Source organism: Plectropomus leopardus, chromosome 3 (assembly GCF_008729295.1).
Source record: "Plectropomus leopardus isolate mb chromosome 3, YSFRI_Pleo_2.0, whole genome shotgun sequence".
NCBI lineage: Eukaryota > Metazoa > Chordata > Actinopteri > Perciformes > Serranidae > Plectropomus > Plectropomus leopardus.
In genome coordinates this window covers 9,034,162-9,057,025 of record NC_056465.1, presented here as the reverse complement: position 1 = coordinate 9,057,025, position 22,864 = coordinate 9,034,162, and the positions used below count along the sequence as shown (strand labels likewise).

At 38.7% G+C, this 22,864-nt stretch overlaps 1 protein-coding gene across 4 annotated transcripts in view; it reads left to right on the top strand.

The window, feature by feature from the left end:
• bcar3 (BCAR3 adaptor protein, NSP family member) overlaps window positions 1-22,864 on the top strand; it is a 51,777-nt gene extending 28,913 nt beyond the window's left edge. For 2 of the 4 annotated variants that reach the window (XM_042514055.1, XM_042514063.1), the window contains 13 exons: window positions 11,214-11,342; window positions 13,185-13,310; window positions 14,161-14,277; window positions 14,492-14,721; window positions 15,473-15,573; window positions 16,293-16,427; window positions 17,523-17,747; window positions 18,519-19,114; window positions 19,425-19,540; window positions 20,260-20,431; window positions 20,714-20,825; window positions 21,277-21,480; window positions 21,564-22,864. In XM_042514055.1, coding sequence (XP_042369989.1) covers window positions 11,214-11,342; window positions 13,185-13,310; window positions 14,161-14,277; window positions 14,492-14,721; window positions 15,473-15,573; window positions 16,293-16,427; window positions 17,523-17,747; window positions 18,519-19,114; window positions 19,425-19,540; window positions 20,260-20,431; window positions 20,714-20,825; window positions 21,277-21,480; window positions 21,564-21,742 — 2,442 coding nt within the window. In that variant the 3' untranslated portion in view covers window positions 21,743-22,864. Of the gene's footprint in view, window positions 1-9,822; window positions 9,998-11,213; window positions 11,343-13,184; window positions 13,311-14,160; window positions 14,278-14,491; window positions 14,722-15,472; window positions 15,574-16,292; window positions 16,428-17,522; window positions 17,748-18,518; window positions 19,115-19,424; window positions 19,541-20,259; window positions 20,432-20,713; window positions 20,826-21,248; window positions 21,481-21,563 lie in introns of those variants that run through there. The other 2 variants (XM_042514076.1, XM_042514068.1) reach the window with 2 other exon arrangements.

Sequence of the window (22,864 nt, the reverse complement as noted above, 5' to 3'; positions counted from 1 at the left end):
TAGACAGACAGGGCAGTGTGTGATGGCAAGGGTGAGACACAGATAGTTATAGACATAGAGGTACCAGGACGAGGGTGATCGTCCTCATGAGGATGATAAATTACTAACTTGTGATAGTTTGTCTTCTTTATGACGTCAGTGAAATGTATGAATGCCATTAAGTTGATTGGATGGAGCAAGCAGCGGCGGGGCAGCGGACTGAGGTGATGTGGTTCGTCCCCCTGTAGATCAGCCAGGAGGTGATTGCTTCTGTTCTGCAGTTAAAATGTGGTCTGTGTAAAGGGATCAAAGAAAATGCATGTTAATGCGGGGTGTAATTGCATGTCACATGTGATGAGAAAGATGGTGTTAAGATCTCATTCACTTTTAGAAGGTGAAAGGTGAAAATGTGCACAGAGTTTATTTAATGTTGTTTATTATTTGCATTCCCATCAATTTTCACCATAGTCATCGCTCTTGATCATTTGTAAATTATTCTCACTCACCAGAGAAACTAATAAATGAAAATGGAAACAAAATCAAAATTATAACTTTTTAAAAAAAATATAATTCGAACCTCAACATAAACAAATAAATGGAAATAAATCTGGCATCAGAGACCGTCACTGTGTATATTACTGTTTTTATATATTACCTGAGAGGGAAACAAAAAGGGTGAGACAAGGCGAGGTCAACAAAACAAAAGCAGGGATCTAACCAGGAAAACTTGGAGGACTGCTGGAGCGCTAGACACAAGGTAAAAAGACAAACTGGCACAGGGAGGAGACTAAATACACAAAACATAATGAGGCACAGGTCAAACACATTAGGGCGGGACAAGCAATCACAGAAGCGGGAAATACACAAGGGCAGGAAGTGAGGATCTGAAACGAGAGGTGAGTAACAAAATAAAATAGGAAATGAGATGAAATAATGAACTATGAAAATCATAAATGAAGTAACTTGATTATTAAAGGTCCAGTGTATTTTTAAATTTCATTTTTAATTGATTTGATTTATTTCAAGTATGTAAAAAAAGAAAACAGAGAAATGACAACAAACAAGCAGACCAAAAAAAAGGTAATATTTACAGACAATGAAAAACAAAAAGCCATACATATTTCAAAAGGAGCAAGAAGAAGTATAAATTTATTTAATCCCACCCTTCTCCATAGGTCATTGAATTTTAATGAATACACTTCCTGGTGTGTAGGATCTCAGGGAATGTATTGGCAGATTGGCATATAATATTCATAACTATGTTTTCATTAATTATAATCAACACATACAAAGAATTGTTGTGTTTTTGTCACCTTAGAATTAGCTTCTTAGAAAGTCCTCTTCCACAGAGTGCACTATCTAGTCTACGGAAGCCTAGAAGGGGCAAATCAAACACTTGCTCTAGTTGGGACCATTCACCTTTTCCTGTCAGCCGCCAGATATGTCTGGCACACAGAAGTTTCAGCTGGTTGCAATCTGCAACCTCACCACTAGATGGCACTAAAGCATTCACATAAGACCTTTATTTTAATTTTTAAAAATATTTCTACAGTACCTTTTTCTTCTCTATTATGTTTCTTGACTTTGCACCATTACAGCAATTCCCTTGTATGTGAAAACCTAGTTGGCAATATTTGTTTTTGATTTAAATCCAGATGTTGTGTTTTCTTGGCACTTTAATTAACATCAAGTCTCAGCTTTAAGCTAACTCAGGTAACACAATGGTTTTTTTAAGAAGTTCAAAAAAATTAAAATTGAACTTAAATTGAACTTTGATGGGACTTGTTGTTGTCCCATAATCCTCTCTGGCTCTGCAGTGTCCCTCCAGCACTGCCATGCCCTCCTTCTTCCATTTCTTTTTCTTTCCCCCAATACACTCTTTCTTTATTTTCTCTGTTTGTCTCTATCGCTCTATCTCTGTCTTGTCTTTACTTTTGATTCCAAAGAGCCCGGGGTTTTATTCCATTCCCCTTTCCCTCCCTCCCCTCTTTATTTTCTCCTCCATCTGTCTCATTGGGAGTTTGCCATTTAACCAAAGAGAACCAGCTTCTTGTTTTTGTGTTTCTAAACTAACTTGTTTTCTCAGTCTAGAGAGACCCCACTGACCCATTTTGAGTCCCTGACTGCAGTATAAAACACTCCTCAACAGAGGGAACAGAGGAGATTGAGCGGATTATCTTATATGTTGTACAGTATGTCATTTTGATCCAAAGCTTAGCAGCCCAGTCGTTGTATACATGCAGATTACACATGTTCCCAGTGGGACAAAACATGAGTATAGAAATATGATTGTCCATCATCATCACCCTTTTGTTGCAGTATAAGCTTCTTTTTCTCCCTGTGTACAATGAAAAGAAATTTACCAATAGCTTCAGTGTTTTAGCTTTTATTAAGTATTAAAGGTTAAAAAATAAACAAATAAATAAAAAGAAACACAATTTTATCTAAAGAGTCCAGAGCTTCAGTAGATATTTTCCCTCTGGACCCAAACTCTCAACAACTCAAGTGCATATCTAAACTAAAAGCCTTACTCAGCAAAACTTCAGCTCCCAGGCTCAGTTGTTGTTGTCTCTCAAGAAGTCCCAAAATGAACAGATTCAATTCAGCCTACTTTGGTACATTAACTACATGGCCAAAAGTATATGGACATGTAAACAATGTAAGCTCTTTTGTCTCCAGAATTACCCAGTACATACTAATATGCACAACAGCCTCTGCTCTTCCGTGAAGGCTTTCCGTTGGATTTAGGAAACTGGAAATTATTTTATTGCATCGTTTTGGGGACATTTGTTTCCATATCAGCTGACTAAGAATGTCTAAGACTAACTTTGTTCGGAGAATCATATTTGTCTGTAATCATAGTCTCAATAGTCATCTGGCAGCAGTTTTCTCCACTTTGTCCAGGAGTTTGAATTAACAAATGGCAACAAACTTTTCTCAAATGTTTAGAATGAAAAGAAATTCAGAAAATTAAAAGGACCTTGCTCAGATGCCTAGCTGAAAGGAACCCTCTGAAAATCAAACTTCTGAATTTATTGTAGAGACAAACACACAAAAACCCATGATGCAGTATCTCAGAGATGGCACTGATGATGATCTCTTTGTAGCTGTCCCAGGCTGACCCATCAGATGCCTTCTGGCCTAAACACAGGAAGAGGCATCCATCTGGTTGTGAGTAAACAGGAAAGGTGGGGACCTTGTGATCATGGTGCCAAGATGTCGAGATCCAGAAATCAAAAGAATCAGTTATTCTGGTAAACCGTCCATAGCTTTGAAACTGTCAATCCCAACAGATGTAGAAACAAAACCTGTGCGTCCCTTATTTATTTTTACCAGACCTTACTGCACTAGAAAATGAGCTGAATAGAAAAAAGAAAAAAAATGTCCTCGTTATTGCAGTACATTTATTAGATGAGGTGGAGGTCGTTGGTTTTTTTGCTGAATAACCATGCAGCACCCAACAGTTTTTCTTTGCTTTTCTCCTGGATATATTTCCAAAGTGGCTGTACCACTGACAGTTTGCATTCATGCTGTGACTTTTCGAAGCTTCGCATAGAGTTAATTTGACAGCTGTGGATGCACACAGAAGAGAAGCTTGAAAGAGCAAGAGTGCCACAGGACGAGGGAGGGACTGAAACTGATAGAGAGAAAGATAAAAAAAAAGAGAGGAGATAAACAGTAGAGGAAATACCAGATAAACAGCCGACCAAACTGTTGTTTTAATGGCGAGGATGATGGCTCCCTTTAAAACCCTCAGCCTCTCCATGGCAGGACTCACAAAAATCTAAAGTAACTTAACCCGCAATAACAGATTTTTTTGGCCACTTGGTCTCCTGTTAAAGTGATTTAAATTGAGCTGATTCAGGAAATCAACTGCAGGTCAATGGTGTCATCTAAGAGTCTTAGATTCAGTGCTTTCTCTCAACACAATACAGCACACAGAGGATTTGGGATTATTGTCTGCTGCTATGAGTGTGTGTACACGTGTGTGTGTGTGAAATGAGGAATCAGAGATGTAATGCTAAAAAGGTTATTTGTCTTCAACTCAGTGAAATCAAAGAACAATCAGCTTACAGAGCCATCCTCTTATTCTGATTGGTCCCCGTCAGCCCCTGACCGGATTGACACAGAGAAACAAAACGACCCGGTTTTGAACTCGTGTATCATCTCCCACCACACACACAGAAACCTTTCAAGAGTTCAAGAAAATGCTTTCTATTCTTGTAAAATCCAGGAAATCCAAAGAAAATCCAACCGGTTGAAATCCTTTTGAACAATGGCCTTTGTTTTTGTTGGTCTGAAAAACTGCTCTGAGCACATTAATGCTGAGTAAGAGACTGCTTTTTTTAATGGCATGTTAGTGCTTTTAGACACTGGAGAGAAATACTAAAAGTTAAGTGTAAATGACAACAGCGCTAAATTTAAACCCTTTGTATTAATCTTCACATAAGGCTTGGGCGATATGTAATATTTCATATCGTCATACCATGGTGAAATTTCACCACTGTATACAGTACATGAAAGTATTAGTGTGCGGCGCAAATCCTGAAAGTACAATGAGTCGTATTACAGGAATGCACTCAAAGAAATGTACCCACTCATTTACAGATGTGTCTTTGCAATGTAAGTCAATGGGGAAAAGTCGTTTGGGCAGCAGGGCATCACGTGACTGTGTAGATTAGTGTTTTTTGAAAATTGGCTTCAAAGACCCGGAGCTTCCTGGGGGTCTGGCTTATAAGTACACTGCAAGCTACTATTGCTAGAAAGTAAAGTTTGTTTAAAAGGAAGACCCGATATCTTAGGAAGCAACTAAACTAACCTCCAGCACCTACCTGTCCAACAGAAAACAGGACAACTCTACTTTCTCTCCAGTTTTGGAAGGAGCCTTAAGCGCTTGGCATTGCGCCCTACTTAAAATTAGCTTTTTTTTCTGTGCTGTGTTCACAATATTTGTAGCTTCCTTTTGGATGCATGTCGCTACTACCTAAGCCCTATCCTTTTCTAATGTCCTGACCTCACCTGCACGTTGTTATTGGCTGGGGGCTATGGCCTATAGACATCAAAATAACAAGAAAATAAGAAAATACAGGCAAGAGGGGCAGGGTCTACACCACACAGTGTTAGTGGGTCAGAAGTGATGATGAGAGGAATTGCTTTGAGTCTGTATTAATTTATTAAGATCAGATGTAGGACTAAATGCTTCTATGCAGTATGAAACAGTTCTTTACATACATTAACATGTATTAATTTGACCGACTATTTTATCCAAAGTGGCATACAGATTAGATACAACTGAAGCCACAGCTCTGTTCCTAAACTCTTTCAAACACATTTGAGTAGAATTAAAGTACAAACTCTCCCATGATGAAAACACTCGTCGTGGAAGTACCTGTACTCCCACCTCTGGTATTGCTCCAACTTACACTCACCTTCACCCCTCAGTCTGAGTTATTCTGTATCAGTCAGTATCACAGGATGATGACGTGTGCTCTTGGGCTCAATGTCATTGGAGATATTTCTCTTAATCTACAGTCATTCACTGATGAAGGTGTCAGACTCAATAAGAGGGCTTGTATATAGGGAATGTATGGTGCATTTTGCATGCTTTTCATTCTTCATTTCTTTGATAATTTTGGCGGTGCTCATGCATATGGCAGAAATTTTGGCAAGATTGTGCATTTTTGTTTAATCTCGGAATTTTCAAATCATCTTCAATGATTCAAAAATACACTGTGGAAACAAAATTGTTACATTTATACTGTTAAGTTCAAAAATACACAATTGAAACCCATTCAAACCTTAATTTTTGATTCAGCAATCAAAGCATAAAAGCATGCAATGTATTATTGCTTGGTGTCATTCTGGGCTTTTGCCTTGAAATTAGTTTTTTTTTTTACTATTTTCCACATGAAGATGTCATTTTTACATATTTTGACATTATTTATACATATTTGGTGCATGGAGAAAATACATACATGCTATTTCCACTAGGTGCACTGTCACAATCAATGTTGCAGGCAGTGATAATGAAAACAAACAAACAAAAAAATCTATGTAGAGTATATTGAAATTAATTTGTGTGTGTGTGTGTGTGTGTGTGTGTGTGTGTGTGTGTTTTCATCTAAAAACATAGTGGCATCATGACAAAAACCTGCCATTTAAAGGATTATAGTTCTAGAAATGAATGACTGTGATTCTTATGATTAGGACTGATGTTGGTTTAAAAATGTCAATGAAAGTAGAAAACAATATGTACGTATAACATTTTAGAAACTTTTATTTTGAAAAGTACATTATGTGCGCAGAGCGATACGAGTGTATGTAATATTTAAGTGGGCCCTAAGGGTTTTAACTTGTAAACATTGAGAGGAGCAGAAGAGGAGGTGAAGTGAGAGAGGGAAGGGAATAAAGATGCTGGGATGACTGAGAGGTCAGTACAGTCCACAGCGCTGTTACTGCTGTGCTGTGGTCCATATGCACAGGGTGGTACAGTTATAAATGCAGCTGCTCGCTGAGGATGACATCATGTTGCAGGGTCTTATTAAAGGCCAGCCTATAAAAAACACTCCCATCCACCATCTTCATTTCTTTTTTTCTCCCTCCTTTCCTCCTCTCTCCCTCACTCCTTCAATCTTTCCCTCTTCTATCCTTTTCCTCCTTTCATCTGTTTTCGCTGTTCTTCCATAGCTACATGATCAATCTATTCCCTCTCTCCTCTTTATACATCAGTCATCCCTCCTTTCCTACATCCTTGCCTCCTTACCTCCCATGCATCCCTGTTCTCTACAGCACTCCTCTGTTCATTAGTTCTGTTGGCTGTGTGGCTGCAGGTGTGAAAACATTTTATGGTTGTAATGAATGTAATCACAGATGTGACTATAATCCATAAAAATAAGACACATTGCATCTGTTGTTTACCAGAGCTCCAAGACAAGCGAAATAAACTGAAGTTAGATAGATAGATAGATCTGCCAGATCTTGTGCTTTCAGTTTATCCACTTCAGCTCATCTCAGTCTAGATTTGTTGTGTCGTGCCGGTACAACAGGAAAAGCAAGCTGCCCAGACTGTGCGTTAATGGGTGTGACACACTGAATTCAACTGTAAAAAATATAAAAACAAAACAAAAAATTGAAACAAAGTAGAGGTGATGTAAACTTTATTTTTCTACCCTTTAATTTTTCTTTCAGTACATCTCCCTCCTCATTTCTGCCTCCCTATGCAATAAAATGATGAAGAATGTATCATTAAGTTTGCAACATACAGAACCCAAAATAATGTGATGGTCAGGCCAAAGCCATGCAGTTGGTAATAGAAGTTATACACTGAGGTAATTATGTTGACTATGTTGCTGTAAAGATAATAGATTTAATGGGAAAATGATATCATAATGACAGAAAAATGTGCAATAAAAGGTTTGGTATCAACTGTTGACATTTATATTTAAACTTCATTTTTTACTTTAATTTTTAAATGAACCAACCATTCTCCTGATATAATTAAATACATTAAAAAAAAACAGATGATATTAAGATCAGAAGGTTACCAGAAATTTAGAGTCCATTTAAAGAAATTAATAAAAAGAAAAGTAAAGTAAGAGAAACAATGCTGAAACAACAGAATATTTCTGCTGGAAATTAATTTCATTTTTTTAAAAATTCTAGTTATTACTTTCATCTTTCATTTCTGTATTTATCTAATCATTCATTCACTGAGATGTTTGTTTAAAAAATATATATATATTATTTTCATATGGCCAAACTTGGCTTCATATTGTATATTGAATCTGATTCCATACAGTAAAAATCAATGCAGCCACAGGACATGACTGAATGGCAGCTCAGTTATATAGCTCCAAGTACTTTCCACTGTTACATCAACATACATAACGCAAGTCAGGCTGCACTGGTTGGTGTCTCTGCCTCAGACTACAAACAAAGAAAATCAGTGCATTATGACGCAGAGCCTGCTGTTTTCTGCTCTATGGTTTCCTGTTTGAAGCTATAATAGGATACGCTGATTTCCTGTCATGTATGGAGTCGTGGAGACTGAGGGCAGAGGGGTCTATTGTAATGACTTTAGAGAGAGAGATACAGAAAACCTGAAAAAGAGAGCTAGAGAAGCCACAGAGAGAGAGAGAACGTGCGCATAGAGATGAAAGGATGCACAGGGTTTCAGTTTCATGGAGACGCTTATAGACATGTTTCCAATTTAAAGTACATGGCTCAATAATTCCTAGTCTGTGTGTGTGTGTGTGTGTGTGTGTGTGTGTGTGTGTGTGTGTGTGTGTGTGTGTGTGTGTGTGTGAACCTTGAACCTCTTCGTCCATGCAGGTTTGGATCAAAGTCTTCCTCCGAGAGTCTTTGAGGCTTTAACATTCAGTACCCTCAGGCTCTTTTTAAGGGTCTCTTCACACCAGCGTGTCGACCTGGTGCCGATGATTTCCACTAGGAAAATTACAAATAAGTTGCAACTATACAGCATAGCATTATCATGACATTAAAAAACCATTTACCTGCAGCTGAACCACATTTCCTCCTTGAGCTGTTGGTAGTAGTAGTAAATAGTAGTACATTTTTTATTGCTGCTTTATGTCACATGAAGTATTTTTTGTATATCACAGTGTGACTGTGGATTGTGATTGAATTAGACACATTTTTTGCATGTAATAAGCTTAATTCCCAACACTTGAATGTGCTACTCATTTGGCTTTTATGAACTTATATTAAGCTTTTTTTTTATCATGAGAGGGACAGTTTATCATGTTTTTTATCTCTGTAATGTCAGCAAACTATTGCTTTATTTTTCTTGTGTCGCGGTAACATCAGAAAAGGTGTAGCTTTTTTGGTCTTTTTTCTCACCATCTGTCAAATTCTTCACATCTATTTTAGTTCCATTTTAGTGTGCCAACTATTGGGAAAAAAATATTGTCTTTTTTGTCTGAAGTCTCTATAGAGCAGCAGACAGATATTGATTCTCACTGGGATTGGCAGTTCAGAAAGCAGTTTCAGATAACGGCATGCATTTTGATTCAGTGTTAATGCCAAAAATATACCTGGTGGGGGCTTTAATGCAACCACTTGGTCAGCATGGATGTGCTTTTCTATGTCAATATATGTGGCAGAATAGGAGGATGCACCTTTTCATGAGTATGTTCACACACATGCGCACAAAAGACCATTGATCAACCTTGTTTTTGGCAGTGGACCAGTATAAATACAGATCATTCTTAATGGAAAGACTGTCACAACAAGTATTGACTGCACTCTTCCTGCCACATAGGAATAACATGTGACCTCTTTAAATGGCTAGAATTACCCACTATAACCAAAGGTACCCCAAACAATCAGAAAATCCAATCAGCATTGATGTTTCGTGTCCTAACAGAAGAATGTAGCACTCTGTAGCAGGTCAGTGACTTGTTTAAGACAAAACAAGTAGGCTGGGCTTTTGGGGATAGCAGCTACTGTACTATTGTGCCTGGACCATATCTGTTAAAAAGCTTTAAAAATAATTTTGTTACTATTGTCATTATTAGACAGTATCGATGCTCTGCTTACCAAATGAAACAGCTACAACACTGTCCACAAAAGAAATGGAAATACAAACTACATGTGACTCAAAGTTTTACCTGTCAACTATTAGGGGAAGTTCAGTGAAGAGTTTGCGTCATTTGAGTGTGTGCTTTTGTGTGCATGTGTGTGTGTGTGTGTGTGTGTGTGTGTGTGTGTGTTTATGTACGTCAGGTGAGGGTGTGTATGGAGGCAGGTCTGGGCAGTTGGGTGGGGTTAGGATGGAAAGCCAAGACAGGAAAATCACTGAGGACAAAGATAAAGAGAGTCGGTGTGTGTGTGTGTGTATGTGTGTGAACATGTTGCCTGAGAAAAGGACTTGTGTGTGTGTTTGACAATGAGCTGTTTAACTCTGGAGATGAAACTCAAGGTTTTATGTGTTTGCTATGAAGTGTGTATTTGAGGAATGGAGACGGAAGGAGCGATGCAGAGACCAAGCAGCTGTCACGTAAGTGTGTGTGTGTGTGTGTGTGTGTGTGTGCGTGTGTGTGTGTGTGCAGGTAGTTGTGCTGACTCTGCATCCTGTCAGGTTGTTACCAACTCATTCTGTCCTTCACTTTTTCAATTTTCCAAATTTTTCTGTCAGGATTAAACTTTTTCATCATCTGCCAGGTGTCTGAATAAGATTAAACGATTTAAATTTGCCACCTGCCTCAGTAGCATTGCTTTGTAACTTTCTTTTTTGGGTGAACTTCAGTCAAGTTGGTTTTATAATGAGGTCTGAGCATACTGAATATCGTCAGTTATACAAGATTAAAAGTCAATTTGAGCTATACTGACTTCACTTTGGTTTTTAAACAGTCTTGTGGTTTCTTGTTTAGGAAGATTTTTATTTCTGTAAAGGGCTCTTAAAGAAAGCTTTTCAATTCACCAAGTCCTCTCATGTTGTATGTGGGTTGTGTTGTGTGTTATGTGTTTCATTTAATGTATACTGTTGCAACTTCAGAGGTTCTAATACATGCATTAACATCATTTATTTTGCTAACTATTAAAAAATTGCACACATGACAAAGTGTTCTAAACATTAAATTTCGGCCTTTTGAGTTTTCCACACAATCATTTATTTGTGGCAGTCTGCCATGATTAAAATATCTGTTGCCACAAACAGATTTTCTGTTTTTGGAGCTGTAACATTCATTAGAAGTGCTGTTGAAAAAAATATACCATTTGGTTATGCATTGTAGAGTGCACAGATGGAGCAGCAGAACGTCAATCGTGATGAAAGAGAAACTTAACTGTTCATTCTGCTATGTCTAAAAGTTTGCATTAATTTGCAGCAGCTGCTCAATCTGATCTGATCACCTTTGACTGGATCAACAGATCAATTATCCGCCCTGCGAGTCACAAACTGCTGCTAAGGAAAAAATAACTAATGGAGGGCAAGAGATGACATTTGTCATTGTAGTGTGTGTTTCTTTGAGCTTTGACCTCATCATTGTTTGTTTAAGGGAATAAGGAACTGTTGAACTTTATGATTATTGTCAGTCTTGAGGTTTTAAGTGTCACCCACTACTCAGATTTGTGGTCTGTGTAGGCTGTTTTTAACCTCAGCTGTCATAAAAGCAAAGGATGAAAGAACAAAGACACTGATGTCTGTTTCTGTGTCTTTCCCATAGAAATCAGCCGCAGAATTCAGTTCTGTTTGTCTGTGTTTTTTACTGCAGTTCTCCCGAGATCAGTTCATCTTGGACTGTCCTTCAGAGAAACTCCGCAGGGAGCTGGAGGAAGAGCTAAAGATGAACTGCGAGGAGCCCCGAAGCCATGCATGGTACCACGGAGCGATACCCAGACAGGTAACACACACTCACACACATAAATCTGAGTCATGAGTCCCGCCCTTTAAAAGCTTGGTTAAAACTTGTTGAACCAGATCACCTATTATTAGACAGCCATACTGCACACACAGTGCTTACAGAAAGATTACAGTTTAAATAGTGGCCTTGGCAGCACAGCCGGGGTTATAACATAAGGTCAGTGTATAAAAAGCTTCTTCTGTATGGTTTGTGTGTGTGTGTGTGTGTGTGTGTGTGTGTGTGTGTGTGTGTGTGTGTGAGAGAGAGAGAGAGAGAGAGAGAGACAGAGAGAGAGGGAGAGATTGTGTGTTCCCTGTGAAAGCCAGCTCTGAGATGTAATCATTTTTAATAAGCTGCTTCCTTTGGCTAAACTAAACTGCCATTATATACTATACAAACACTTGCTTAATTAAAGTCTGTAAGTGTGTGTGAGGGGTTTTGTGTGTGTGTGTGTGTGTGTGTGTGTGTGTGTGTGTGTGTGTGTGTGAGAGAGAGAGAGAGACAGAGAGAGAGAGGCAGTACGTGTAACAAGAGTGTAGTGAATACTAAGATAAGGAAACATGTTCAGATTATTAAGATTTTTTAATGAAATATTAAATCTACTAACATCCCACAGCCTGCCGTTATTTGTGTATCGATTCAATAAAGTGATTGCTTTTTTAATCTAATTTTTATCACTTATCTTTGTTTTATAGCTACTGGAAGTTAATCACAACAGAGTTTTGAATAAAGTCTTGTTTATATGGAAAGCTGCAACTTATTATAATTTTACTTTCCTTATTGGTATTTGTTTTCTCTGCTATAAAAAAATTGTGAAAAATGTTGATCTTTTTGGGGAGATTTCTTGGAAGCACAAAGTTACTTAATGATACATTAAAACATTTCTCATTCTGAAAAAAGCCCCTCATGATTTATTAAGATTACCTGCTTTATCAGACATGCAGTCTAAAACCCTAAAATACTGAGTTTACTATCATGTATGACAAAAAAAGAGTATCAAATCTTCACATTTGAAATGTAAGAACTCACTTTTACTTCAGCTTTTAAAAGACACTGAAATCATTATCAGTCAGAATTGTTGCTGACTTATTTTCTGTCATTGATTAACTTATTAATCTATCCACAAATTGTTCCAGCTCACATGCATTGGATTTTAAACATATGTTGACCATGAAGATCAGTTCTTAACCTTGGAAATGAAAATTTTACAAACAACAACAACAACTAAAAAAACAAAAAAAACAAAGAGTCAGATTGCTTTTTAATCAAGCTCTATTTATTTGCTTTTTCTGGAGCTTCCAACTAAATCTTGTTGCAAAACAGATGCAGATAGCTTGGTAGCCATGAATAAAGCTTACTGAGAATAAACTAAGAATAAAACTTAAGTTAAGATGTCACTGAAATTTCATTAATAAAATGGTCAAGACTTTAAAAAAAACCTTTAAAATCAATCAAGTCTGTCGTCTTTGTGCATCGAGCACTGTGATTGGCTGTTAAACACTATGACGCCACTTTAAAAATCTGACTGGCCATTTAAAATTATTTGGATTTTTTCATCCTTGGTTCAGAAAAACAATCTTGACGTAAATGGAGTTAAATCTATGGTGATGATTGACTAGCTGGATAAATACTGTGATGGCTTTTAATATCTTCATGTCTTATGTAACCGCTGAGAACCAGTCGGCACTGAGCTCAGAAAGAAGGTAACAGTATAACAGATGGCCATTATTAAATTTAATTAAATGTTGGGACTGTAAACAAACACGCTGTGCCTCTGTCTGTCTGTGTGTGTGCGTCTTTGTGTGTATATGTACCCATATGTAATCCTCTGTATTGTTCAAGGTTGCAGAGAATTTGGTGCAGCGTGATGGAGATTTCCTGATCCGTGATTCACTGTCCAGTCCAGGGAGCTACGTTCTGACCTCCCAATGGCGAAATGCAGCCCAGCACTTTAAAATCAACAAGAGGGTAAGACCACGTGTGTGAATTCAAACTAACAGACATTCCATTGTGTATAATGTAATACTCTAGCATGGCGGTGGAATCCAGTTAAACACCACTTCCCCACACACATTTTATTTTATTGACTTTTACTTAACCTGGAAAAAAATGTGAATGTATAAATCAAATTGTCAGAAATAATCATATCATTAGACTGCATCCTTTAAGTCAGCCTAAGAGTAATCTCAAACCATCAAAAATAAATAACAAAAATAATTAGACCAAATAATTAGATGCTTTTGTTGGTGCGAGCGTTCCCATTAAGTTTGTTCTCTTTGGCTTCACTGAGGAGAGGAAACATCTGTCTGACTAGGGGGTCTTCTCAGTAATGGTCTCAGTTGTTCATGTAATTTTAATAATGTTATTAAATAAAAATAAGATGCATAACGAAGCTGAAAAACTCCAGAGGGGGAGTTGATTCTCAGTGGGATCTGCAACCTCAGCAACAGTTTTACATTACATCATTTAGTTATGTGTTGATATAAAAAGTACTACACAAAGGAGCTTCAATTTGAAAAATATTTATTGATATCCCAGATGTATTGTTATGCACTTAAATTTTAACATAGCTGTAAACACAAAAAAAAATATTGATTGATTGATTGATTGATTTATTAGGGTTTTGTTGTAATATATGTGTCATATTTTTATATATTTTTCTCATTATTGCTATTTTCTTTTGAATAACTTTTATCTTTAAAGTTTTTTTTTTTTCTTATTCATGCAAGCTTTGACAACTGGTCACAAAGGCACAACAAAATGTCAGGGACCACCAAATAACTAATCAATAATTTTATTTTTCACATCTCTCCTTCAGGTAGTAATGTTGAATGAGGCATACTCCAGAGTTGAGTACCGGCTGGAAAGGGAAGGATTTGACAGCATCCCTGCACTTATAAGATACTACGTCGGCAACAGAAAACCCGTCTCTCAGGTGAGATTTTTTTACTCCATGCACTGTGTTTACAGAAAACAATGTGACACTGTGGTCTTTTGTTACAGTTTTGTACCCTCAGCAAGTATACCATTTTAAGTTTTCTATCCCTTATTCCACTGTCTAAGTGGCTTGATAAAAAAAAAAAAAAAAAAAAAAAAAAAAAAAAAAAAACATGTTAAGTGTAGGTATCTCTTCTCTCTGTGTATTTAAGGTGGTGGGAGCCATTATCTTCCAGCCTATTAACCGAGGGCTGCCGCTGCGCTGCTTGGAGGAAAAGTACGGCTTGTCCAGCCATCACAGAGAGGCTCTTATGTCGCAGGAGAGACGTCAAAAGCGCCTTAGCCTCAACATAACCAATGGACACACACAGGATAACACACACACTGTGCAGGACAGCACACATTGCCGGGACAACGGCATGAGCCGGGGCAGCCAGCTCAGGTTGGTACACAACTAGAAACCCACACAAACACACTGATTAACTGCAGTATTCCTCCGTGGTTGCCATAATGTGTGTGTTTGTTGTTTCAAGATGATCACATATTGAGAATGTGTGATTTGTGAGATTTGATAAATACTGTGTTAAAGCCTGTTGAGTTTTTTAGCTCCAAGCGACAGAAGCCTGTAACAGAAAAAGGGGAGTGGGCTATAGACTAAATAATATGCTGTCTGCTATATTTAAATAATGGAGACCCACCTTCACTCAGTCATGCTTTGTTTCTCTTTCTCCCACACTCTCTTAAAGATTTAAATCAGCCCTTCAAATCCCTTCCTGCTGTAGAGCTTTTAACACGCGGCCCGAGCTGTTTACATCCATCACCCCAGCAGTGAGCTGTATATACAACCTGTTCCATATGTATCATAAGTCCTCTATAAATAAAGACATGGTGTCTGACTTTTCTGCTGAAAGGAAAAGAAGCGTGTAATTTCACAAGTACATTGAGTTTAATGTATGGAGTCCATATCTGTGCGGGAGCGAGGAAAAGATAAATATGTGCACCAGAGTAGAGCAGAACAAGAGAAGAAAAGAGGGGTACGGGGAAGGAAAGTAAAAACTTTTTGACTTTCTTTGCTTATTTCTAATAAATAGTAGTTTTCATTCTCTTAAAAATTTTCATTAATTTATTTCACCTTTAAACATGTTTGTGTATAAATGTTCACTTAATTTTTCGATGTACACTTTTTGACTTAGGTCAAAGGATCGCTGTGGCAGCCAACCAGCAAGTCTCAATCAAGTTCAAGAGAGGCGGCGTCCGCTCAAGGCGCACCAATCAGAGAGCTACCTGCCGCTTGGTAAGTGAAAGAGAGATTCTTATTAAGGCTTTAGTATGCTAAAGACTAAGGACTCAAATATACTTTACACAGTACAGAAATAAATGTCCGTTTCAAACACTGTAAACGTCACTTCCTTTATAATTCCATGTGTCCTTTACGTTTGCATAAATACAGCCAATAAATGACACTAGAGGACAGAGTCAAAAGCTTCAGAAAACAATAAACAAGGCGACGGTGGAGGAGGTCGTAATAATGTGCCTTTAAATGGAGGCTGCAGTTGTCTGTTAGGCAAATAAATATGGTGCGACATTTGGATGGAGAAGTATTCTCACTGTATTACCCATGATTTTATGGTTGTTCCATTTTTCTGTTTTTAAAATGTCTTTTTCATCTCTGGTGGTACTGCTCTGCTTAGTCCATTATCAGTAAGCTTTAGGAAAATGTACACAAATATGGACAAAAAGAATACAGTATGGACAGAAGACTCAGTCTGTCTCTGTATCTAACAGTGAGCATAAATGATTTGGGAATCGGTAACACTTTTGCCTTTATATGAGGCATGTTTGTTTGGAGCATACTAAAGCCTTTATTCACACTTTTATGTGTTGCATTTGGATTTTTCATGTAATGAAAATGAATAATTCAGTGATAAAATATGGGGGGAAAGTGTTTATAATCAACTAAATTCTGACACTTTAATTTCCTCTCTTTGTGTGCTTGTCATTTTTCATATTCAGGATCTAAACCGCAGCCCCAGCAGTCTCCTGACGCTCTCCTCCCGAGCCCCAGCCCCAAATCTCCAGTGTTCCGGACGGGCAGCGAGCCGGTGCTGAGCCCCTCTGTTCCACGGAGACCTGCAGACATTCTGGCAGGTCAGTGAGGCTGAAAGCTAAAATCCAAACTTACACAAATCTGTTTCATAGCAGAGCCAAAGAAAAACCTGGAGATCATGTGTCAAACTGGTATTGAGTGGATGATATCATCCACTCATTGTTCAGGATCTAGCTCAGTATATCACTGTAGTTTTGACCCAGCTCAACAGAAATGGAGACAGTGCTAGAAAAGATAAAAATTCAATCAAATTAAACCAAATTAGATGAAATCAAAGGTTGTCTAAACATATAAAGTGTGGAAGGCAGTGTTGTCAGTAGTGTGTGTGATGTCTGCGACAGACTGAGCCAGCAGCTGGTTTAAATAACCTGAGCACTCGCAGGTGTTCCCAGTTATCCTAACAAGCATCTGCCTGCTACAGTGCTGAGTGAGCAGCAGAGATGACACTCCCAAGAGTCATTTATTTTGTTAAATTTTGTACAGCATCACTTAACACGTTTTCCCCCCAACACATCACTAATACAGTATTTATGTGCAAAATACTAAATGTAAAGGGTACTGCATCTGTCAAATAAATCAGAAGTTGTTTGTGAAATTCAGCTTGATTAAATAATAGGAAATTTTATTTATGCAGTATTTCAAATGCATACAGTGAAGATGCAAAATAATAATACAGTGCATAATAAACAGACAAAAAATGAAACAAAGGCTAGAGAAAAACATTTTTTAAACAAATAACTAATAAAATGCAATAAATGTAGGTGAGGAAAATTACAGTGACGTCATTAAGGTAAAATGAAAAGCTTTGTAAGTCCTGTTCTAACATTTTATGAAGTCTTAGCAGCAACAGCAGTCCACACACACGCACACACAGGTGTGTGTGTGTACTGTAGGTGTAGGTGTAAGAAGATGTGTTTTATTCATCCCTGAGGAAGCACTGCCCTTACTTGCTGCTGCCACTGTTTGCATGTAAATAGGAAATTTAATTTATCCCGCTGCTCATGTGCTTTCACACATACTGTGATTCTCTGATTCAAATTTATCATCAGAAGAAAATAAAAGAAAGACTGTGGCCTTACGTGGTTCACTGTCACAGAGATTACAAATGTCATATTGTGTGTATTGTGTGTTTCCAGGTCAGGCAATCCGGGGCTCTGACAGCCAGCTCTGTCCCAAACCGCCTCCCAAACCCAGCAAGGTGCCGCTGGCTCGACTGCCTCGCTCCCCCTGCCTCCAGCCGCTGGCTCCCCCCTCCACCTCCTCCAACCTCACTGACTCCTTCTCCACCTCCCCCAGGCTAACTGCGCCTCCGCTGGACACCACCTGTGTGGAAACTCTTGGTTCCACATGGAGGAGTGGAGGTAACTTTCATGAAATGCATCAACATTAACAGTTAACTGAAACAGTCATTTTTCAGAAAAATGTACCAGGAAATATTAATTTTCAGTTTTTATCTAGTGTTTGTCTGTACAGGGAGAGCATGTTTATGGTACATACTAATCATTTGAAACCTGAGCAAACTGTACAAACAAGATTAGCAAGAAATGAATAAAAAGTACAAGAAAAGTACCTGAAAATAAGAAAATAAAGTAACAAAAAACACACAAATAAACAAGACTTGGAAAACGCACTTTAGAAAATATAATAATTCTGTAACATAATTTTAAATATGCAATTATGATCAATGCAATTGTAGTTCTTCCCTAGCTTTTTCCCCCTTTTTCTTTCCTTCGACATTTTCCCTTGCTTTTTTAAGATAGTTTTCTAAATATACTAATTTCTTAAGTTAAAAAAAAAACAAAAAAACAAAGCAAACAAGACTTGATTCTGTAATATATATTTAAATATGTAATTATGATAATTGTAAATATAGTCCCTAGCTTTTTTTAAAAAAAGATAATGTTCTAAATCAACTAAATTTTTGCAATTTGTGGAACATTTTGGACAAAGTTGCTGTATGACTGTTACCCGATCTCGAATCTCACCAGTTTGCTCAGGATTCAAACGTTTTAAATACTTGAGAAAGGCGTCCACTCCAGGTTTCAGAGAGTAAATGTTCACTGCCCCTTATAATAAACAAAGGTGACAGAGTTAAAAGTGTGCAACTATTATTGGTGTGGATGTTATTCCAGGCCCTCCTGTCCCTCCAGTCAAACCCCTGAAGCTCCATCAGCTCCTGCCTGCAGACTCCCTCAGCTCCTCCGGCTTTGCCGAGCTTCACTTTTCAGATTCAGAGGCAAAGACAGGATGGACTGAGCGCCTGCAGCAGAGCCCCGCAGACCTGAGGTCCTGCAGCCCGCTGGAGTGGGAGGAATCAAACTCCCCAAACTCCGACCTGGACCCTCAGCCTCCACTCAGCAGCTACGTGGAGAGACTGAGGAGAGAAGGGGAGGGAGGGAGACAGGAGGACAAGAGTGAAGAGAAGGAGACAGGAGGAAGGAGAGGACTGGACAGAAGCTCCTATCATCACGCCATCGCTGCTTTAGAAAACACCAGCGAGGAGGAGGAGGAGGACGTGGCGAGGGAGGAGGAGGAAGATAAGAAGAACAGTTTCCAGAGGCCGGTGGAGGAGACAGAGTCGACGTTCCAGCCGGCAGAGTTTGGATCTCGACTTCTGCCACCGGAGAACAAACCGCTGGAGATGGTGGTGCTGAAGAGAGCGAAGGAGCTGCTGCTCAACCACAACCACCACAGCATCGCCAGACACCTGCTGATGGCTGACTGCCAGGTATACACACACACACACACACACACACACACACACACACACACACACACACGCGCGTGTCTAATTTGGAAGTAAACATGTTTACTGTTGCTGTTAAACACTGATTCTGTGTGTGTGTGTCACACAATTAGATTTCTATCCTGCAGCTGATGCAATAAAATGACCCTCATGACGCAGGAGAATGAATCATATGAAACAACCGTGAAACAAAACACAATATAACATCTAATCAAAACACACACACACACACACAATTTACAGAATAAGAGAGAAAGATAAAGCCACTGTAAACCTTTTTCTATTCCTCCAGGTTGCTCGGATACTGGCAGTGACTCCAGAGGTTAAAGGTCGGATGGGCGTGTCTTCTGGTCTGGAGCTGGTGACGCTGCCGCATGGTCAACAGCTGAGGCTTGACCTCATGGAAAGGTACACAGCACACACACATCATAAATGACGGCACAAGTGTTGCATTAAAGACTCTGAACAAAGAAACACATTTCCAGGAAGTCCACATGAAAAAGCTTGTTTACAAACTTCACGCTCACAATCAACACGCAAAAGGAATAGTTTGATATTTTTATATTATCATTCAGTCTTACTGAGAGTTTAACGAGAGGATAAATACATCTCTCATGTCTGTGCGCTAAATATGTTACAGTTACAACCAGCAGGTGGCTAGCTATGGCTCTGTCAAGTTGTAATAAGCATATTTCCCAAAATGCCAAACTGTTCCTTTAAGTCTAACCCAGTGGTTTCCAACCTGAGGGTCAGGGCCTCCTAAAAGAGTCCCAAGACAAATCTGAATGTTCACAACAATTATAAAAGGGATGTAAAAGTAGAAATGCATTTCTGTTTGACAAAATTGTTTGTTTCAAGAGGTTTTTTTTTTCTTGTGAGACACTGGGTTCTTTCAGCTCTTTAAGGTTCTAAGATGTCTTGATTTTAAGTGGTAACAAGCCAAAAATATAAGAAACTATGGTTATGCTGATACACCAGCACTGATATGTGAGATGACGTCAGCAGTGACTCATACCTGCTGATTCATTGTACTTCCTGTCAGTTTTTAGATTAGAAACTGACTGGAACAAAAAAACAGACTTTGTTGTTGGCTTGTGTTGATAATCTACCTGTCCTCCATCCCCCAGGCATCACACCATGGCGATAGGTGTTGCTGTGGATATTCTGGGATGTACGGGCAGTGTGGACGAGCGGGCGTCCACATTAAATCGCATCATCCTGGTCGCGTTGGAGCTGAAGGACACAGTGGGCGACCTGTTCGCTTTCACAGCCCTGATGAAAGCTCTGGACCTGCCGCAGGTAAGACACACACACACACACACACACACACACACACATAGAGACAAACAGACACACACACACACAAAACACTCAGTTAGTGAGCACTATAATTATGTCACAGTATCAATATCTCTCTTTCTGCATGAAATCATAAAACTTTGACCAATAACAGCTCCTACAAAAAAACTACATTTTTTTACACTTAGAAAACATGTTTGACCACTTTAACTATTTACATAATATTTTATTTTATTTAATTTTGAGAAATTTACAGTTGACGTGTGCTGTTGCTTCCTGTAGATCAGCCGTTTGGAGGAAACATGGACGGCTCTACGGAGGAACTACACACAGACCGCCATCAGCTACGAGAAAACACTCAAACCTTTCTACAAGAATCTGTATGAGGGCACAGGTACGGAACACACACACACACACACGCACACACACACGCACACACACGCACACACACGCACGCACACGCACGCACGCACGCACGCACGCACGCACACACACACACACACACACTCATACCACAGTCACAGATAAAATCAGATCGCATCACTTACGACATATTGATCCAAGGAGGATATTTGATTGTCAGGAAGTCTGAAAGGGCTCCAATGTCAAATCAGTAAAAAGAAAAAAATCTGTCAAATATCTGTAAAAATCAGGCAAAAAAAAATTAAAAATAAAAATCAGGAAAAGGTAATGAGCAACTTAATATGACATGATTAAAAAATGAGCAAGAAATTATTAAAAAGTTATAAGAAATTTTCCTGAAGTTAAATATAAAATTATAAAATTATTAACTTTTCTCCTTTTTAAAAAAAAAAAGTCTACTGACCTTCCTCATCCTCCCGCAGCTTCCTCTCCTGCGGTGGTCTGCGTTCCCCTCCTGCTGCCCCTCCTCACTTTGATGGAGCGCCCATCAATCGCACCTGAAGGGGCGGAGCTCTGGGAGACCAGCGACCAGGGCTGCGACATCATGCTGCGCCACCTGGAGGCTGCACGCGAGGTCGCACACAACGCACACAGCTACACGGCCAACGCACAGAGGATCCTACAAGGTAAAAACAATAAAACGCAAGTTACATCTACTTTTGTAAATTAATAAACTGAAGTCAATAAATGTTGTTGTTTTTTTCATCAGGTTTCACGTGTGATGAGGACTTGTTGGAGGTGTTTAAAACAGACTTTCAGCTGCGGCTGCTGTGGGGGAGCCGCGGTGCTTCAGTCAACCAATCAGATCGTTACAACAAATTCAATCTCATCCTCACTGCGTTGTCACGGAAACTGGAGCCCCCGCCCAAAACACAAACCTTAATCTGACTTCATGATGCACTTTGGACTTCAGTAGAGCATCAGGTGGATGAGAAACCAGCTGTGCCGAAGGGAAGAAGAGACAATAACTGTAACGAGACAGAAAGTTGATCAGAGAATAACCTGCTGTCAGTCTGAGGAGGAGAAAACAAATCAAACTTCACACAGACTCTCCTGCAGCTGCAGAAGCTGCTGAACTGCAGTCGTATTTCTACAGATAAATGTCCAAAAGTCTGCCATCATCCCTTCAGTTTAACGTGGGTGAAGGGCTCATATCGTTAATGTCCAGTAAAACAATGCAAACACGCAGGTTCACTTTATTTAAAATTCACATGAACTTCAAAGTACCTCCACAATTTACACCTTAAAATATGACATCAGACACACAGCTTTAAGACTTCACATGTAAAAATTACACACACACACACACACACACACAGATAACATTTATTATAATACCTGCAGGACTGAGATTGTGATTATACTTCTGTTTTACTCACTTATTTCCATTGCTGAAATCAGGAAATGCAGCATCCACAGGTCACTAAATCCATCTATGTTTTGGTGAAATATGTCGCGCGGTCATAGCTCAACTTTAAAAATGACCTTTTTTTTTTTTTTTTTTTTAAGGGAGTGACTCATAATTGTGTGAGAACAGGGCAGACCAGAGAGGTGTAAAGGGAGATGTTGATATTGAAATTTTCTTCAACAGGCATTGGTTTTGTTTTTACACCCGACATTCCAGTTAGTCAAAAACACATTTTTGTATTAAGACTAAATTTAAAAAATAAACAAAACAGCAAATAGCTCCACATCTTGTCTTGACAAGCACAATAGGAGCAAAAATTAAAGGAGGATGTCCAGTTAAAGTCGTTAGTGCACTCTGTATTTATTCCTGGTAAAATCAGCTTGATAATAAAATATAATTTAACGGTTATACAAACCGAGGAACGACATTTATCTTTAAAGTCAACGTCTGTGTGTATCGTTTAGAGAGAAATAAGAAATGTATTTAAGAGTAACCATGAGATATATGGCTCCTCTGATACAAAACCACTGAAAAGTCAAGAAACAATAACATACAATCACATCTACAAGTTAATATTTATAGCAAGTTTTAAACCTAGGGGA